Source organism: Diceros bicornis, chromosome 10, assembly GCF_020826845.1.
Source record: "Diceros bicornis minor isolate mBicDic1 chromosome 10, mDicBic1.mat.cur, whole genome shotgun sequence".
In the NCBI taxonomy this organism is placed as follows: domain Eukaryota; kingdom Metazoa; phylum Chordata; class Mammalia; order Perissodactyla; family Rhinocerotidae; genus Diceros; species Diceros bicornis.
The window spans coordinates 59181798-59202196 of NC_080749.1; the positions used below are offsets into that span (position 1 = coordinate 59181798).

General features: G+C 37.9%; 1 protein-coding gene across 1 annotated transcript in view; it reads right to left on the reverse strand.

Annotated features, from left to right (window-relative positions):
* Window positions 1-20399, reverse strand: part of TTN (titin) — a 271163-nt gene that overhangs the window by 232019 nt on the left and 18745 nt on the right. The window contains exons 14-40 of the mRNA XM_058549338.1: window positions 18341-18634; window positions 18113-18235; window positions 16634-16915; window positions 16347-16412; window positions 15364-15622; window positions 15106-15169; window positions 14775-14990; window positions 13664-13806; window positions 12486-12691; window positions 11710-11943; window positions 11353-11597; window positions 10197-10453; window positions 9916-10080; window positions 9648-9816; window positions 7850-9543; window positions 7429-7710; window positions 6753-7019; window positions 6385-6657; window positions 5995-6258; window positions 5642-5902; window positions 3705-3965; window positions 2679-2942; window positions 2326-2586; window positions 1942-2202; window positions 1270-1530; window positions 616-757; window positions 361-526 (exon numbers count right to left, since the gene is read on the reverse strand). Of these exons, the coding sequence (XP_058405321.1) occupies window positions 361-526; window positions 616-757; window positions 1270-1530; window positions 1942-2202; window positions 2326-2586; window positions 2679-2942; window positions 3705-3965; window positions 5642-5902; window positions 5995-6258; window positions 6385-6657; window positions 6753-7019; window positions 7429-7710; window positions 7850-9543; window positions 9648-9816; window positions 9916-10080; window positions 10197-10453; window positions 11353-11597; window positions 11710-11943; window positions 12486-12691; window positions 13664-13806; window positions 14775-14990; window positions 15106-15169; window positions 15364-15622; window positions 16347-16412; window positions 16634-16915; window positions 18113-18235; window positions 18341-18634 (7380 nt within the window). The remainder of the gene's footprint in view (window positions 1-360; window positions 527-615; window positions 758-1269; window positions 1531-1941; window positions 2203-2325; window positions 2587-2678; window positions 2943-3704; window positions 3966-5641; window positions 5903-5994; window positions 6259-6384; window positions 6658-6752; window positions 7020-7428; window positions 7711-7849; window positions 9544-9647; window positions 9817-9915; window positions 10081-10196; window positions 10454-11352; window positions 11598-11709; window positions 11944-12485; window positions 12692-13663; window positions 13807-14774; window positions 14991-15105; window positions 15170-15363; window positions 15623-16346; window positions 16413-16633; window positions 16916-18112; window positions 18236-18340; window positions 18635-20399) is intronic.

The window sequence follows — 20399 nt, forward strand, 5'->3', positions numbered from 1 at the left end:
AGCTTCTGAGAAAACGCTACTTTGTTCTAAATTCTCTTAATTCTGGTTGATGAGTGAACATCACGATTTAAATTTTAGTTCTTTTCTGGTCGGCGCTGCTTGGCAAGTAGCCAATTATCAGACAGTGAAGTTTCTACAGCTACTTCAATCGAAGTATTTGGACAGCTGCTATGGACACACTCCCTAAGTGAGGGGAAACTCTGACTAAATTGATATCAGCATAAGAATCTAAGCCAGTAAGGATCAGCTGACAATTCTTTAGAAGACTGTGCTCAGAAAATTTAAAAGTCAAAAATTAAAACATAAATCTATGGATTACGGACTAGTGATTTCTTCAAAAATTCAATATGTAGACAATACCTGAACCTCCTTTTTAATACTTCGGATGCGAACATCTCTGCCCTCTACAAAGAGGTTAGCTGTGGACATGCTGCCTCCTGCCACCACTGTGTACTGGCCAGCATCGGACATCCGGGTGGATGGGATCAGAAGGCGGTGGACGTATTTCTCCTTCTGTATCTTTATTCTACGGATGAAATGGAAATTGAAGTTTAATGTATGATGACGTGAAGGAAATTGGAAATTACTGGAATGTAGCAAGACAAAACAACCGACCTGTCCACAATCTGCAATTCTTGGCCATCTTTCATCCACTGTACAGTGATGTCAGGTTCAGAAACTTCACATTCAAACATGGCTCTCTTCTTCTCGAGAACCTTAATGTCCTTAATGTGTTTCCTAAATTCTATATGACGAGCTGGAAAACAGCATGTAAAAAAGTTAACCTTTTTAAACAGTTTTATTAAGGTATAATTCACATACTATACAATTCACCCATTTAAAGTATACAATTCAGTGGCTTGCAGTATATTCAGAGTTGTGCAACCATCACCACAATCAATTTTAGAACATTCTTATTACCCCAGAAAGAAACCATAAACCCCTTAGCCATCATCCCTCAAACGCTTCCCATCGTCTCCCCTCAGACTTAGGCACCAATCTACATCTCTATAGATGTGTGTATTCTGAACATTTTCTATAAATCATACAATATTTGATCTTTTGTGACTGTTTTCTTTCACTTAGTATAAAGTTTTCAAGGTTGATCCGTGTTGTAGCATGTATCAGTACTTCCTTTTTATTTCTGAATAATATTACATTGCATGGATGTACCACATTTTATTCATCCCTTCATCAATTGATGCACTGGTTAACATTTTATATAGATTGTTTGATATTTTTATGGATATAACATTTATGAAGCCGTACCTTCCACATAAAGGGTGGCTGTCGACGTAGCTTTTCCAGCTACAAAGGTGTACTCAGCAGCATCCCCAAAGTGAACATTCCTGATGTTCAGTGAGTGTGTGAACTTTTTGGTTCTCATCTGGCACCTGTCAGTGGATTTGATTTCCACACCATTCTTTAACCATTTGTAAGAGATGCCTTCATAGTTCACTGTCACCTCAAAGGTAATGGTGTCTTTTTCTTCAGCATTGATGTCCTTCAGCATGGATGTAATCATGATTGCTGCAAAAGAAGAAGGAAAGACACCCAAGGAGATTTTATGTCAACATGATGTGGGTCATAAAAGGCTCAGAATGAAAACTTGGGATGTTTTTAGTATGTCTGTTAAGATGATTACAGCTATGATACCTTCCAGGAACTCCTCTACAGGACAATGTCAAGTGATAGAGGAGCAGAAGGAGCACGCAATAGACACTGGAGCATCTTTATAGGTAGCCTGTCAATGCTTCTCTATTCAGATAATTTTATCCAGGCAGAGAATGCTAGTGCCTAACCCAGTGCGAACACACAGTAGACCTTTCAATCAAGGATTTTTCAGTGGACTAAGTGGTCAGGAAGGAAATGTGTAGGATATGGTATAACAAGGAGTCTACTGGATATTCTATATAATTTTTTTGTTTTTTTTTTACTTACGGGTCACTTTCAAGGTGGCGCTGACTTGGTCATTGCCACAGACAAACGTGTATTCTGCTGCGTCCTCTGTGCTGGTGTTCATGATGATTAGCTGGTGGAGTTTTCCCTGCACAACTATCTTGAACTTTTCACTCATCTCAATCTCCACACCATTCTTCAGCCACATGGAAGGGACATTGAAATGGGACACCTCGCACTCAAAGGAGGCAGTTTTGGTCTCAGGCACTTCGATGCTTTTCATGGTTTTTGTAATATGTAATGCTTGGGAAAATCACAGAGTACATCAGTTAATATATTTTGTTAAAAAAAATAGATGAATCAAACAACCAAACGAACACACGGGGATCATCTAGGGAAATGCCGTAGGAGCCGCCTAATACTTACTCTCCACAAACAGCTTAGCTTTGCACTCCAGTTGTCCCACCACAGCTGTATATTCCCCAGCATCCGAGGGGGAAATATGCTGCAGCATCAACTTGTGGACCTTCCTTTCCGAGACCAGTCTGTGTTTGTCACTCGGCTTAATCTCCACATTCTTGTGGAACCATTTTACTGGAACTGTGTCATGGGAAACACTAACTTCAAAGGCAACGGTGGCATTTTCCAAGGCGGTCACATCCCTTGGCTTTTTAATGATCTTGACAGCTAATGGGGAAAGTTGAAGCAATTCAGTGATAGGGTTAACTTAATGGTAACCGTGAATTGGCTACTTGTACAATGTTTTTAAGTCAACTTACTCTCAACATGCAGTCTGGCACTGGCTCCTAGCCTTCCAAGCTTGAAGCCATAAACAGATTCATCCGAAACAGCACAGTTTTTAATTCTCAGAGAGTAGGTTGTTCCTTTAACTGAGATATCATACTTGTCATTGGATTCCAGCACAACCCCATTTCTGATCCACTGGACACCTTTTACGTTAGGGTGTGTAAGCGTGACAGTGAAAACAGCGTCCTGCGTCTCTGTCACTGTGAGGTTCTTCAGAGTCTTCTTAATTTTCACAGCTGAAGACAAATTTATGATTGGTTTAGAAAATAAAGATGATATCATCAAGTAAAAGAAGTCCTGAATAAGATTATTACCTGGTCATCTTGCAAAAGAATGGCTATCAAAAATTTTGCAGTTATGCAGCATCTCTGTTTAAATGACACCTTGAGATTATTTAGAAAAATCTGAGATTCAGTTTGAAATGTACATTGTGTAATGATTTTTCTATAGTTGAATAGGATGAAGTTTGCATAGCTGTATCCTAATAACTTAATAGATTTATTGCAGAAGAGTAAAAAAGGAAAGGAAAATGAGAGCATCTAATTTAGCTGTTCCACAGAGCTGGAACTTAAGATACGATGGCTTCTTCACATAAACACATCTTATAAGCAGTTTTGCACATTGTGGTATATGGCTCAGAAAGAACATTTAAAGAGTTTATAATGGGCCAGCCCTGTGGTTTAGTGGTTAAGTGCGCGCACTCCGCTGCTGGCAGCCCGGGTTCGGATCCCCTGCGCGCACTGACGCACCGCTTCTCTGGCCATGCTGAGGCCGTGTCCCACATACAGCAACTAGAAGGATGTGCAACTATGACATACAACTACCTACTGGGGCTTTGGGGGAAAAATAAATAAATAAAATTATAAAGAGTTTATAATGATTTTATGAAATACAGATTTATGGCATCCAAAATGGTTATACCATTTGACCTTTAAAATAATAACTATCAAGAATGTAATATGATTTGAAATTGATATATCTGTTATTATATCACTGACCTTCAACTTTGAGTTTGGCAGATGTTTTGGAGGTGGCCACCTTGTAGGTATATTCTCCAATGTCATCTAATTTGGTGGCAGCAATGATAAGTCTCCTTTTGTGGCCATCAGACTCACTTCTGATGTTTTTACTCAGCGGTAGGTGTTTGCCATCCTTTAACCATTCACCTTCGGAATCTGGGTTGGCAACCTCACATTCAAATACAGCTTCCTGGGATTCAGCTACAGTCTGATCTGTGAGCGGCTTGGAGATGGCACCCCCTTTGGAACAAGAGAAGTACAAGGGTGAGTCCTTTAAAAATATTTGTACAATAAATAAATCTTTGCACAATTAAATATAAGATATCAAACTTGAAAACATAATTTTGAACATCATGAAATGTCTACTAAAATTATTTTTAAACATATCCAGAAGGTATCACAGAAACCCTTTATTTTAAGTACTGCATGCGTGACTGATAACCAGGGAAAATACTGGAATCAGGAAGGTTTTGCAAAGGAAAAGCAACTGTCAAGTTAATACAGAATTCTGAGAAACATAATGTGCAGCATATCATATGGCTGGCCTCTAACTCAATTCCTTCTTCTTCAAAAACATTCCACTTAGTCTTCTAAGGATGACTTCCTGGAAATATGTCTGATATTTGATTGGAAAAAAATTTGTTAAACAAAATGTCCAAATCATTAATGTTTCTTTAAGATTAGGGATTCCTATACACTAAAAATCACTGTTTTGACAAATGTCATCTCTTCTATGAAGTTTTTCCCCCATTGCCTCCAGCACAATCATCCACTGGCAGAAATAATTACTCCTTCAGCAAGTTAGTTGCTGCTGTATCTGACGCTCTCTAAATTGTGAATTCCTCAAGAAAAAATATCATGCCTTATTCATTTCTGTGTCCTGAGTTTCCAGCAGTGTCTGGTCCATGGTAGATACTTAAAATATGTTGGGCAAAATCACATAGGAGCTTATAGTTTTTTCTTGTTTTCACATATTTAAAAACATGTAATTTATATTCAACGTATCAAAGTGCAGGATCTGAAACTTTATTTTCAGAAGTTTTTTCACGGTTAAGTGTCTGAGGAAATCTTATAACATAATAAAGTATGAACCATGAAAAGTTCATACCAAATAAGATACACCAGTCCCATACCACTTGCTTATGTACCAGATGTCATGGACAGCACAATTTAATTTCAATGTCATATCCCAACTCCTCAATACTTAAATTGCAATAAGCCAAACAAATTAACGATAACTTCTAGTTTTTTCTTGATAATTGGTTTACACTTTTGATTCTTCATTTTAAAGATAGGGATTTCTGCTGAATGAGAATAGTCTACCTCGTGTCATAAGAAAGAGATACATAGATACACTGATTTATATTTTAAAAATATTCATTGGGTTCATAAAAAAGTATAAAGGGAACAAATGTTACAAAGGTTAAAGAAACAAGAGTGATAAAAAAGAAATACTTCTTTAGAGTCAGAGAGTTTAAATAAAGCTCAGTTCAACAAACATTTATTGATCCTCTATCACGTGCAGTATATTTGAGTACATGAAGAAGAGAAAGAAGCAGTTCCAGATTTTGGGAGCTTATACCCTGGATAGGAAGAAGAAATGGGGACTATAAAAAGTATATGATAAGAGCCATGAAAGAGACACACATAAAGTGATCCTAAGGTTGAAACATTAAATCCCATACAATTCGGGAGATTAAGGAAGGCTACACAGAGAACATGGCATTCCAGGTCTGACTGGAAGGAAATTTGGAATTTAGGCCGGTGGGCACAGTGTTGAGAGTACTGTTGGCTTCAAGAGCAGCATAAACAGAGGCGTAGAAGTGGGAAGCTGATGGGAGGTAATGGGCAACAATTTCTTAAATTAATACAACTGCCCTACCTAAGAACTTAGGTTAAATGATTAATGTACCAACCTGCCACAGTAAGTTTTCCAGATGTCATATTTTCTCCAGCATAAAATGTATATTCTCCTTCATCATCTTTCATCATATTTAGAACTGTCAACTTATATATTTTTCCATGAGCTTCAATTTTATATTTAGAACTGGGTTTGATTTCCTTGCCCTTAAAATTCCACAAGACATCAATTCCTGAGTGGGACAGCTCAACCTCAAGGACCACATTTTGGGTTTCTGTACAGGTAAGGTCACGAAGACCTCTGATAATTTTAATTTCTGGGGAAAAAATAAAATAATCACTTGGTTATTATTACACTGGGAAAGCAGGATGCTTAAAATAATGATTAGTTAAATGCAAGAATTCTTACTTTCTACAGAGAGATCACAGCTGGTCTCAACTCTGCCAACCATCAGCTTGTAAGGTCCTTCATCTGAAGCATGGGTTCGGTTAATCACTAGTCGCTGCTTAGTGCCCTTGACAATGGCGTGTACTCGATCATCAGGCTTGATTTGTTCATCACTTAAGTACCATTTAACAGAAGTCACATCAGGGACTGAAACTTTACATTCGAGCACAGCCTTGGTACCCTCAATCACATTCACATCCTTTAGAGGTGTTATTATATCAACACCTGCAAAACAACACACACACACAAATAAAAGATTGATGAATATGAATTTTGTTTTAAATGCCTGCTCATTAAAGTTCCCTACCTCACTTGACAATGTACACATAAAACTATGGAAGTTGCACTCACTATAGACAGAGACGCGCCCACTGGTTGACAGTCCAAGGGCTGGAATGGTGAAGGAGTAATTCCCAGCATCCTCCTTGGTCATGTCTTCAATGAGCAGCATGTGTGACTGTTTGTCTATCACAATGAGAACCCTGTCACTGGGCTGCACTTCTTGGCCATCTTTCATCCAGACGCCTTCCACATTCTCTAAGGAGACTTTAACTTCGAGCTGAACAATGTCACCCTCACAGACTTTTTGATCACTAAGGCCTTGTAGGATAGCAATGGGGCGGGCTGTAAAATATAGGGAGGAAAAGAATATTATGATCATTTGTATCAATAAACCATAATGATGCTCACTGCAGGCCAATAGGAATGGGAAGGCTTACGTTTCATCTTTAGTTTACAGGTTGTCTTTTTTCCATCGACAACAAAGCTGTATTCTCCTTGGTCCTCTTTGGTCACATCCTTGACTGTGAGGTTCTGACGTCCACGGCGAGATGTAATTGTGTATTTCCCATTGGATTTAAGCTCCACGTCATTGTGATACCATTTGCCTTCTATATTTTCTGGGGTTATAATGCACTCTAACTCTCCTGAAAAGGATTCTGGAACTTCTATGTCTTCAAGTTCTTTCACAAATTCAACAACCGCACCTGAGGCATAAGATAAGGAGAAGTTAATTTCTCTGGAGAGTTGTAGAGAAAATTCCTTCTATAACTCTTATCTCCCCCATACCCTCAGGAATATTCTTAATGTCTACCTACTGATGGACTGAGAAATAAATTTTCAATAAAAAGGAGTTATTTTAATTTTTAAATGATTTCTTTAAAGCACAGAATATCTTAATAAAAAATTTTATAAGACATCTAAATAACCTTGCTTTTTAAATACCCAAATTGTTGACACTCTTAATTAGTAGTATAAATTCATGATTCTTGCTATGGAGCTTAGATCCAATCCCCAAATAATTCTTTTTATGAAAGGAAAATTGCATAGCTAATTTTATCACACACTCAGGGTGACTTTAAAACTTAAGTAAACAATGAAATCATGATTTACTACCTTCGACAATAAGTTTAGCCGTTGTTTTTACATTTTCATCTTCCACCAGTACACAGCTATAGTCTTCAGCATCAGATGGGTCGATTGTCAGTACGGAGAGGAAGTGAACTTTCCTGTCAGAGTGCATCCTATATTTATTTCCCTTATGAACCTCCACACCATCTTTATACCATTTCACTTTAACAAATGGCTCTGAAGTTTCACATTCAAAGGTTGCCATGGTGTCTTTTTCCTTAGCAACAACATCTTGTAATTCCTGTGTGAAAGTGATCAATTGCTTGGCTACAAGAAAAAGAAAAAAAAAAAACATTATATTAAATTAAATTCACAATTTGAATAATGGAAAAAGAAAATTTAAAAAAATACACTCCAGGATATTCGTGGATAAATAGATCCATCAAATGAAAAAAATTCAAATTACCTTGGACAAGTAAGAATGCATGGCTTGAGGTTTCCCCAGCTATATTGATGGCTTTGACCATGATGCTGGCAGAGTCCTCAGCAGTCACATCTCTTATGACCAGTTCACAAACATTGTCTTCGGGCCAGTACCAGTAGATTCGGTCAGAGCGCTCGATTTTGACACCATTTTTGTACCATTCACACTCAGGGTCTGGTTTTCCCACAACTCTGACCCGGAAATGTGCATCAGATCCTTGGCCCACTGTTTGGCTTTGGATTCTTTCAAAGATTTTAGGAGCCTCCATACTAGGACTTAGTTCAATTTTATCGGGTTTAAAAGTTGGAATAGTGATTTTGCCTTCCTCGGCAAGGGCTTTCTTCTCCTCTTCAGTTAACTCTTTGGTCCAGTGGAGCAGTTCCTCTTTTGTCTTCCTTAGGAGCTCTTCATAGGATTCATCCTTCTTTCGAGACTTGAGCTCCACAGCAGTAATGGCTTCGTAATATCCCTCCTCTGTTCTGCGCTTGAATTTACTGCGCAGCTCTTCTGACTCTTCAGACACTTTTTCATGGGTAATTCTTTCAGCCCTTTTCAACTTCACAACTTCCTTGGCTTCGGTGGTGTCAACAGGTCTATCTACTTTTTGTACTTCAAACTGAAGTTTTCCAGGTTCATGTACATGAAACTCGGGCTTTGGTTCAGGGGCTCGCCTAAGGACAGACCTAAAATCTTCCCTCTGTTGGATCTCAAGTTTCACTTTATGCTCTATCACACCTTCAGGATTTTCTGCAGTGACTTTGACTTCACCTGTATCATATGATTTGCAGTCCACGATGTCCAGATAATGAATGCCATCATAGCGAACTCTGAACCTTTTGCTTTTGCGGATGAGCTGTCCGTTGAGGTACCAGTTGACTTTGGGCTGAGGGTAACCTGTTACTCGGCAACGGAATCTAGCAGTCTCCCCTTCAAGTACTCTTACTGGCTCTGGGAACAGGACAATATCTGGCTTTTGCTTCTCTTTTTGATCTGTTGTTACACCTGTAAGTGCACCTTCATGAGCCATCCTCTCTAATTCTTCAATTTTCTGTAAGCCTTTCCTGCCCTCAGGCAATTGAGATTCTTCCACAAGACTTTTCTCATCTTTAACAATAAGAGTAGCAGATGTGTGATCTGTTCCATATTTGTTAGTAGCTCTGCAAGTAATGACACCACTGTCTCTATTATATGCAACTCCATAATCAAGGCTGCAATACCCAAATTCATTGATCATACGGAGCCTGTTGGCTGCTTCAAGTGGCTTTCCATCATGGAGCCATTCCACCACCATCGTTGGGTCACCAATTGGTGTTAGCCTGCATTCAAAGTGGGCAGGCCCAAAGCGCTTGAGTCGTAAGGAAGTGAGTTTTTTCTTGAAAAATGGTTTCTGTTGTTTCTCTTTGTCATAGAGGTCACCCTCTTCCCATTGTTCTTGACCATATCGCAAATGGAGGGGCTCCAGTTCTGGGGCTGCGATCTCCTTCGCTCTATATGTCCCTCTTGGGATGATTAATTTTCTTTCTGGTTCAGGCTCTGCAAACTCAACTTCAACATTTACTTTGCATCTTGTAGTGTCTCGGCCAGCCTTATTAATAGCAGTTGCAGTATACCAGGCAGAATCTTGGCTGACAGTAGAATCGATTTTAAGGGCAGCTTCTCCCTTGGTTCCTTCAATTCTATAAAAAGTGGGGGAAAAAAATCAATATAGAAGTAGTTGTTGCTTCCTTGGTTATTGGATTTGTATAAAGAGCTTACTTTTATTATTCTGAAGCAAACTTACCTGATTTTTGGATATTTATGAGGTACAATGATGTCACTGTTTTTCAACCATACAATGTCAGGGTTGGGGTTACCCGTAGCTCTGACTTTCATTTCAAGTCGGGAACCTTCCTTTACGTTGATATTTTTCAATTTTTCCACAAACACTGGTTTTACCTGATGTTCCACAGCTGAAAGAGAAAGGTCATGATTTAGAGTGAATAGGACTGAAATACCTGTTTATAATCCAAGTGCTAAGGTAATTTCATTTTTATTTTAAGAGCAAATACCTTCCACAGTTAAAATCACTGAAATTGAAGATCTGCCTGCCCTGTTTTGGGCAACCACAGTCCATTCCCCAGAATCACTGGGTGCTGCAGGGACAATAATCAGTGATTGGGTGCCATCTTCTTTAACAACTACTTTATGGGTATAGTCATTCACAATTTGCTCGCCTAGCAAAAAATAAGTAAAAAAGAAAAGATGTTAAAACAGTTTTTAAAAATTGTTGGACACACGTATAAGCTTATTTTTGTGTGTAATGATTTGTGAGCAAAAACATAATATTTACCATCATGAAACCAGAAGGTCTCTGGCATAGGTCTACCCACAACCTTCAAGTCAAATCTGGCAGTTTGCCCCTCTAGACACTTGAAAGAAGCAGGTTTTAACACGAAGACTGGCTTATACAGTCTCTCAAGTTGTGACTCATCTGTTTCCTCCAGCCTACGTCCAGGGGACATTCTGGCAGGTGACATCCGTGCAGGGGACATCCGTGCAGGAGACATGCGTATAGGAGATCTACTCACTGAACGTGGAGAGACAGATCTGAAAAACAAAGGCAAACCAGAATATTTTCATGAGGCATAGAGAAAACTCAGCAAAATAAGCAAAGCTTTTTGTGTCTTGTTCATTAATGTTATTTTAGAAATTACTTCTTGTATATATTAGAAGGCACCTCAAACTCACCAAGATCCAAAATGTAATACAGTATTATTGTCCCCCCAAAATATATTTTTCATATATCTTCAATCTCAGTCAGTAGTCATTCAACACAGCCAGGTACCCAGCCTACAAATCCTTAATGCTGTCTGTCCCCCAGCACCTTGATTTAATTAGTCACCACACCTTTTTGATTTAACTACCAAAACATTTCAATAAATGCTGGTTGGTTAAATAAACCAATGAATAAATTTATGGGAAAAGAAAAATATACTTCTTTATTCAAGAGGAGGAAAAAAATAGAAATTATATTTGAAAAAAACCAAAATCCTATCTATACACTGCAGCCAGACTGGCTTGGATTAGATTTCAAGTGCTGGCACCACCACCTACAGGGTGGGTGAACTAAGGCAATTTTCATAGGATCACAGAAACTCAGTGTTCCCATGTCCAAAACAGTAATAATAATCCTGATGCTGCAGGGTTGTTGTGTAAATTCAGAATAACTTATATAAAATCAGGTGTTAAATATACAAGAACTTTTGTTACATTAGCTATAGCACTTGCAAAATGAATAGTATGCTACATTAATGAAAATGCTGTGCTCATCTTACATAGGGGTATGAAATAAAAACTCTTGGCAATCATCGATATTGCAAATAGCAAGTTTCTGTGTTGTCTCAGCCTTCAATTTTTTTCCCCTACACAATAGCAATATGCTACTGGGATATTTGGTGTTTTACACAATTTAAATACTAATCGACTCAAATTATTATGACTCTTACCTGATTCTGCTCACTGGCTCTGGTGTGGGTATGTAAGTCGGAGCACCAAGTGGTGCAGCGGGCTCCACATACAATTTCCCTGAGCAGATTGCATTTCCTTTAATATTGCTGGCAAATGCAGTATAGATGCCTTCATCTTCTGGAAGAACAACAGGTATGCGCAGACTAGCTCTGCCGTCTTGTAGAAAATCCATTTGGTACCTCTCTCCGTGTTTGATGCGCTTGCCATCTTTGTACCATGCAATCTGCAAATAATATCATGCATATATGAATAAAATTTAGATAAAATAGTTATATATTGTAGCCTATTTGTGTCTTTATTGTAGCATGGAGATATGATAAGTGTTTATATTTTACCTTGGGTAATGGATATCCAGACATCTTGCAATGAAAAGTAACACCCATCCCCTCAAGAATTCTATAATTCTTGACTCGCAATTCAAATCCTGATTCAATGGCTTCAGATTCAGAAATGTCAACTGCCATCTTTTCTTCTCCATCTTCTTCAAGAAGTTCTTCTAATGTAGTCTTTATTATTCTGTATTCAATTTCTTTAATAAGTCTCTCTTCAAAGGAAGAAATGTGGAATTCCTATGTAGTAAAAAAGATAGTTTGTTAAAAAGATATACCCTCACTGATAGAAATTCTTTAAGAGTGTTGGTTTCAGAAAAAAGGGTTGATTAGTTTTTAACTGGGAGAAAAATTTTAAAGGCTTTTTTTGTTTGTTTTGTTTTTAATCTGCATTACAGTCATCTTTGCCAGCTCATGCTGTAGCATCTTGGGTCAATGGTATTCTAAAAGTATGGGTTACATTTGAGATGTTCACCCTACAGATGAAGGGATCTTGGTGGTAATGAACTTGGTCGTGCTAATATTTGTCTTTTCCTGCATACATAATCTCTATTTCTAAAGTCATATTTTGTTGCATATATGCAATCCCTATTTCTAAAGTCATATTTGCAATATGTCATGAAGATGAAGGAAATTTGTCAGCAGTGAACCTGGACCTACTGGTAGTAGTCTAACCCTGACCTCATGACTTGAAAGTGAAAATATCAAACAAAAAGAGGGGCATTGTGGGAGGAAAGTGTAATTTATGAAATGGTTCACTTGGTCATTATTTTTGTACTCACCTTGTCTTCTACAAAAGTTCTGACCATTACAGTATCTTTGGCCATTTTCTTCCTAATTAAGGCTTGTTCTTTTTCATACTCTTTTTCATACTCAGGGTATAGAAATCCAGGTGCCATTTCTCCAACTTTAGGTTCTTGCACGAATGCAGTCATTTGCGTCTGGTAAAGCATTTCTTGCTGGGACTTCATCAGTGACTCATAATCAGCTAGGAGTTAAGAACATAAGTTACTTTTTGACGTTCTTACGAAAAAGCCTTCACACCACTGTTCATTCAGGCAAGCCCTACACTAGGGAAAGTTGATAACAAAAGCCAGATTTTCCAAAGTTTAGTATCAAAGTGCTCAATAGATATTTATTAGATTGAATTTCAAAACCAAACTTACACTAACAAGTCAAATCAGCCACTACTACTGTAGAAAGAATTTTATATTAGCACTCAGTCCTTTGGGATCTATCCTAGAGCTCTTCCCAATCTGCTGTGTGACTTTTGGCAATTCATTTACCTTCCTGGGTCTTGAGTGCTTTTTCTGCTAAATGAGGATAATATCATAACTTTCTCTAAGGGGTGTTGTGCAGATCAAATGAGACAGAGTGTGTGATGGTCCACTGTAAACGTGAGCAACTAAGCAAAGATAATGGCGACCACAGATACATTTTGTTTGGCCTGAATGCTATTACATTTTTTTTTTCAAATTACTTATGAATATTGAAAATCCTGATTTCCAGCTTTTATGTAAAATATCAGAAGCTCTAGCAATATTGAGCTTGGTACATGTGTGTACCAGGCAACAACACATTAGAGGTGAGGTGCTACTGCCTCCTTGAGGCAGGGCATATACTCTCCAGTTTGCATTTGTCTTCATTGCACTCACTAGTGTCATCTGCATGAATCTGGAAGGCAACTGGATTTAGAATTCCTGCAACTTCAAAGGCATAATATGCCTAGAAATGGATGCACCAAATAGAAACTATTGCCAGAACTTCAGAAGTTTAACACCAGTATGGTTTTTGAGGCTATGTGGTCTAAAACATATCCCTTACGGCTGAAGGCAAGATAAGGACAGAGCCAGCATCAGACTCGGGATACTGCGACAGGCCTTTTGACAAACACATGCCACTGCCACGTCCCTGCATTTCTGTTCTTATGCACATAGGAAATGCTTAGAGTTGCACTTACCTTCTTCAAGCAACGAGGCAGATGCAGAAGTTTCTCCATGCTTATTACGAATAACAATAGTGTATTCTCCAGCATCATCAGCAAATGTCATCGAAATCACCAGTCTGCACTCACCGGTTTGTATATTGTAACTCACTTTGTATCTTTATCGAAATGAACAAACAAAAAATTCAGTCATAAATAACCCTTAGGTGAGCAGAATAACCCTTATGTGGATCTGTGGTATAAAATTCAATGATCCTAAACATGTGACTAATCTCCAAAATATAATAAAAAATTGCTGAAAATTGAGGAAAATGCATGGACATGAGTAATGGAGGCCAAACAACTTACAATTTTCATTTTAAATAATGTTCATATATTCTTTAAAATAAATAATAGAATATAATAAGACTAGAATCAACCATATGGAAATAAGGGCTTCAGTATTTACGTTGGGAAATGATGAGGTCATTTAAACACTTAGGTATTTTCTCTTTGTTTATTAGTTTGTTCATTTTTTCATTTGAAGATTAAATTAATATCAAAACAATAAATTCCTTTAAAATATTTCAGTATGAAGCATCTGGTACACTATATTTCTTCTTATTAAGATATGATAGCAACATTTTTAGATAATCATATTCAGATTATTATTCCTTTTTGTTTTAAGTTGCAGGAAATTCAAAGCTAAATTTTATATTCAATTGACACAAATTTATTAGCATAGATTTTCATGTATAACTAGCTTTCTTCTTCATTGCATGACCCTTATTCTTTTATCTATTAGTGACTTCATTACTATGTATTTTTACTAAAAGTTGTCTCAGATCTTTTCTGGAAGAACATGTGTGTGTGTGCATTCGTGTGTAAAAATTCACATTTTCTCTATTTCACTAGCACTATAAATGAATCAAACTAGAATATAAAGAAATATATCTTCCATCCACCTTTGTTTCTCCATAAGACTTTGTACAAAAATGTGAAAATATCTCAAACACACCATGAAGGCTCCGTAATGGAAGAGCCTATATTTGGGGGCTGGTGAGGTAAGTAAATTCTACTTCTCTCTAGGCTTCATATACATATCTTACAAAAGATAGATAACTCTATCATTCAGCCATCAAAATACCTGTATCCACTGGTTAGAGGAACCCCAGATTTTTTCCAGTAGACATGGGGCTTTGGGTTGCCGCCAACTTGGCATTCAAACACAATGCTCCCTCCTTCCACCAGTTTCTGGACCACTGGTTTTGTAATAAAGAAAGGAGCCGAAGGTTCTCCGGGCCCTGTTATTTCCTCTGTGATGCTGGTATCAGTCATTATCACATCTCTTGACTCCACAAAGCTGGAAAGAGAATTCCCTTCACATTAGCTTCTGGATTGCAACTTGCCAATACTAAAGGGACTGAAAAATCAAAACTGTACTATAAAGAAAGCTCATTAGCAAATGAATGTCTTACCGTTTCTCTTCTGTGGTAACTTTCTCAGCCACAGCTGTTGTTTCCTTTTCAAACTCTTCCGATGCTAGAAAAAGACAGAAGTTTCTCATTTAAGTCAAGTGACCTCTGATTAGCATGACAGTTAAGTTGACCCCATAATTTACTCCCCAATTCCAAAAGGGAATATCATTACAAGGTATGTGGAAACCATATTGTGGAAAGAAGTGACCATAAGAGTGATGGCACGTGTGGAAGGACAGAGGCGGTGCGGCCACTAACCCTGCACAGCTAGATAGCAGGATGTGCTGACGGTCCCAGCTTCGTTCACAGCACTGCAAGTAAATTGCCCGCTGTCTTCCGCAAAGGCTTCGCGGATCATAAGACGAGCAATTCCACTCTGGAAGGTTATCTGGAAGTCAATGGAACTTTCTATTTGGTAGTCTTCTCTGTACCATGTCACTTTTGGGGATGGGTATCCAGAGATGTGGCACTCCAAGGTGACAGATTCACCTTCTATGACAGTCACATTTTTTAAGCCCTGAAGAGAGAAGAAAAGGATCTATTGGTACAAGGGCATATTCATTAATCATCTCTATACATTATAACAAATGTGAGGGTTTGAGCTTGCACATTCTAATTGCTGTAAAATGGTTTTTTAAGATCAGGACTCTAGAAATATTAGTAAAGAGACTCCTTTGGAAATTGGAATATCCCCAATTTGAAAGAAATGTAAGGCATTTCCAAGTTCGTAAGGTGGAACTACTACCACACAATGGGACAATTCTGTACCCTCTGTTATTCTCACATATTCACATCCCAACAAAGTTTGAAGACTCAGCAGCAAATGCTGCCTCTTCAACAAAGTTTCCAGGCTATCCCCAACTGGAGGCAATCTACCCTTTCTCTGGCTCTTCCCTCTGTTGAGGTGATCATCACATTCTATATATTATTATGCCTGTTTATGTATATTTTCTCTCTCAGTAAGACAAAGATTTCAAAGAGGGCTGGATTGGGCCTTATATCTCCATAGCTCTGGCAATAATGTCTTACACATAATGGAAACTCATTAAATCTGTAGAATACATGACTGACGGTTGCCCACAGAATTCCCCCTTTTCCTTACCAAATGGTGTATGGTCTTAAAGTTAGTATTTGTAGACTCACTAAGACCATTTCCCAGTTTGAGAAACTGATCTTTGCAAACATATATTAAAATTATTTGACCAGGACGCCTATGGTCCAACACTATCAACTTTACTTACCGAGACCAAAGTTGGTGGAGTAACAGGGATTTCAACAGGTGCAGGTACTCTTGCTGTTTCTGTTACCTGCAATTTACACAAAGGATGTTACAAAATGCCCAGGAAGTCAGAGGAAATCTCATAAACTCCTAGCACGTGCAAGATTATAAAAATAATTTGAGAAAAAGAGCTCTGACCTACACCATGCTCAATAAAATTAAGCCTGGGCATGGTAGAGGAGAAAGGCAAGCGCCTGGCCCTGCTTGATGGGAATGGATCAAGAAACAGCATGCAATCTGGTGACCAACCTTGACTTCACGCCCATGCAGTACTTCCAAGTGCTCTTCACGGATGGTCTCAGCAGCGATGCTCACCCCTACTTCCTTTTTCACTTCAATGCCAGCTTGACTCTTGTAAGTCTCTGGTGTGTCAGCGAAGGGGAACTGGGGCGAGGGGGTGGGCTCTGCTCTCACTCTGGTCTCAGCAGGCTTCACTGTGGGTGCCTTCACTGATTTGGTGATCTTCTGAGCAGGAGATGTGGCTGACAACTCTTTTTGTAATGTGGCAATAGCACTACCAGCTATTGATGCCTATGGAAACGAAGTCAGAAAATAAAGTCAGTTTATTGTCATCTGAGTCATCATTCAGAAGTGCTTCACCGCTAGTATGCCTACGGTGAGTCGGAGTCTATTTTCTATATGGTCCATTGTTTAATGTTCTCATTATTACTCTTACAGTTAATGAAAAGTCAGTGAGAGATAAGCCAGTTATAAAGTTCATTGCCATTCCTGCCAGTCTGTAAAATATATTTGAAAATATCTTTCTTAGAGTTATATTAAGAGCTCCTTATTTTATGCTCTCATCATAAAGGGACTGAGGGTCTTCTAAAGCTCACTTGTGAATTTTCACTTAACCATCCCAAAAATAGTACAGTGGGAAATTAAAAAATACCACAGTGGGAAATTTAAAATCAAGAAATTATTAAGATACTTGGTAAATTCCTAAGAATTATTTAAAAATAGCACATTTAGGTTTTAGCCACAAATCTTTGTGAAAGGTCCAGAAACATATTTTAAAGTCTTCCTTATTGTTTTTATTCTCTTGTTAACTATGCTTATTTGGTTTCAATAGTAATTTGGGACTATCCCAAACACAGCTATTAAATGTACCTTACAATTCTTTGAAGGCACATAACGTTTGGATTCTATGTCTTGGGTGTGTATTATAAGAACAATAGCGACTTGAGGGTTATTACATGCTTCAGTTTGCTAAGGTTTTTATATATATTATCTTGCCCCAGATGACAGAGCTAATAAAGGGCAGAGCTAGGACACTAATTCAGGGTTGTGTGATTCCACAATTCAACCAACCACCCCACAAGATGCCCTCTCCATCTTGCTATGTGGATATACGAATATACGATTTCTCAATGTCTGCCTTATTTCCTTATTATTGATATACATTCTCAGTTCAGTCACTCTGAAATGTCTCACAGCATAAGAAAAACTAAACTGTGTAATACACCACCCATTACAACGTGTGAAACAGAGAGAAGCTTGTACAGGTTTGCATCTTCTCAGAGTTGTAAGATAACCACCTGCTACTCTAGGGTCACCCTGCTGGGCAGGTTTCAGAACTTTAGGGACCTCTGAGTCCACCATGAATGCAAACAGACGTCACCAAAAAGAGGCCCACATTGACCTATGCCAAAGATACTCCACATCACACACTAGATACTTATATCCTTTGAGCTAAACATTTCTTTGTCATGCTTTTTAACTTCTTACCTCATATCCATGATCTGTCTTAGGAACAGAAATTTTTGAAACGGTAAAGTGAGGGCTTGCTGTGCGGGGGCGTTTATCCACATGGACTAATCTTTCAGTTGTTAGATCTGTAGTTTTCTTGATCTGCATTGAAATGAAACTCAGTGATACTACTGTTCACCAGATAACCACAGCAGTTAAGCTTGCTTTCCCATGAATAGGGTGAAAAATCAGTGGGTACAGACTCACCTGTGATGATATGTGCATTCCCATTTGATCAGTAGTTGTGACACGAGTCTCAGAAGGAACTTGGATTACTCTAGGCTTGACTGCTTTAGGGACAACGTGGGGTTCTGAGGCGGGACGCTGGGGATGCTCAGCTACCTTTGTGGCAGAAACATGCTCCTTATATCCATATTCCAAAGTGGTCTGCTGAGTGTATGATTCTTCCAGGTGCCCGGGCTCTCTGGGCTCTCTAACACGGGCCTGGTCGACTGCAGCAACAACTGTTGCTACAGCTTCTGCCTTTTTCCCAACGTCCACCTGGAGACAAGGTTTCCAGAATTAATACATAGTATTGCCAAAGTCAGGCTGGGACATCTCCTCCTAGGATCATCAAGGACAGACAAATGCCTAAAGGCATGATAGGCAGATGGCACTCATGTTATACAGCTATGCTAATGTATCCAGAAATGTAACTCAGAAATGCATTAGGAACTTAATATTTCATTGGTTATTATAATGTATAGACATCTAGTCACATACACTCTATATATACCTGCTTAATTAGATGAGACATTAAATCCTACAGACACAGCATAGGACAACACAAGATGTATACAAAATAGTAAGGAGATTTTGAGTTTTTCTAGTCTTTTGTCTGAGACAAGTGGACCATTAGCACTTGGGAAATCAGCACTTTGGGGCTGGTTATCTTCATTGATTATTTTTATTATCTTGTCAATCATTTAGTCTGTTGTTGACACAACAATGACAATAAAAATGCACTCAAATACTGTCATAGTGCCATCCAGAAAAATCAGTTGCTAGAGTTGTACACTTGCATGCAAATTTGAGATAACACAAAAGCTCATAACACACAGTGAGCATATTAATTTACTTACAGTTCCCTAGGGATAAGACTTTTTTAATCTATTAGAAAATATCTTTCTTAAAACATGTGAATGAAGATATTGTGATTAAAATGAAAGTGTTATCATATTTGGATCCAAGAGAACAACCTTTCACAGTGAAGTTCAATTTTCTTTCATTATTACTGGGAATAATGAAATTTCTTTCATTATTAAAGTGAATAGTAATGAAACTTCTTTCATTATTAAAGTGAAGAAGGAAACAGAAATGTTGTTTTCTCATTTCCACGAATCTTATTAACATAAATGGGAACACAGTCTGCAAAGATGTTTCTCTTTTAAAGAGAGCAAACTAGCTCATATGGCTTACATGTTATGATTCTAGGCAATATTTGGAAATAGCATATTGTGAACATCACATCACCATGTCCATCAGTGCTCTTTGAAAGTAATGCTGGAATATTTTATTAATGTCCAATTTTCTTTTCTGTTGCTGTAAATAGAATCTAGATTGCATCTGAAATGTTTTTCAAGTACTCTACCTGTATATCTGTTAAAATTATTATCTGAACCATTTAAGAGATAAATGAGGGTTTTTTGAGATGGAATTGGGTCTTTAGTGATCATGGGCTTCAGCCAGTTCTTCCTTCTAGGAAGCCACAATCTAACCTGCCTTGAAAGATTGAAACACCATCTTCACTTTAGATTGCCTTTTAGAAGAAACTGTTAAACATATGTGAGGCTTAGGTAAGTTAAATTTATTCATCTGTTTATTTGTTTCTTTTTTTAACCATATAGGCCATTAGTTGACTTTGATTTTATAGATGTTTTAAAGTGTGAACATCTTCTACAGATAACACAAATATAGTAGAGTGATTGCACTTACGTTATATCTCATTTGAAACTTTCAACCCACCTGCTAGGTAGTCAGGTTGAGTTTTAGTTTTATTTATTTTAAGGATGAGAAAACTTAGGCTCAAAAATATTGTCATTTGCCGACTGAAATATACAAATCTTGTTCTTAATTTAAAACTTATGCAAAAAGAGAATCTTAATTAGAACAGGATATGTTAAATTGGGGAAGCATCTATGTATTTTTTCCTGAGTTAATGAATATCAAATCCACATACATATGCTGTTTGGTGGACAACCACAAATAAGTACTCGATGCTGATAGCTGCTTTTGTTTCTTAGTGGATTCTCACATCCCTCATATT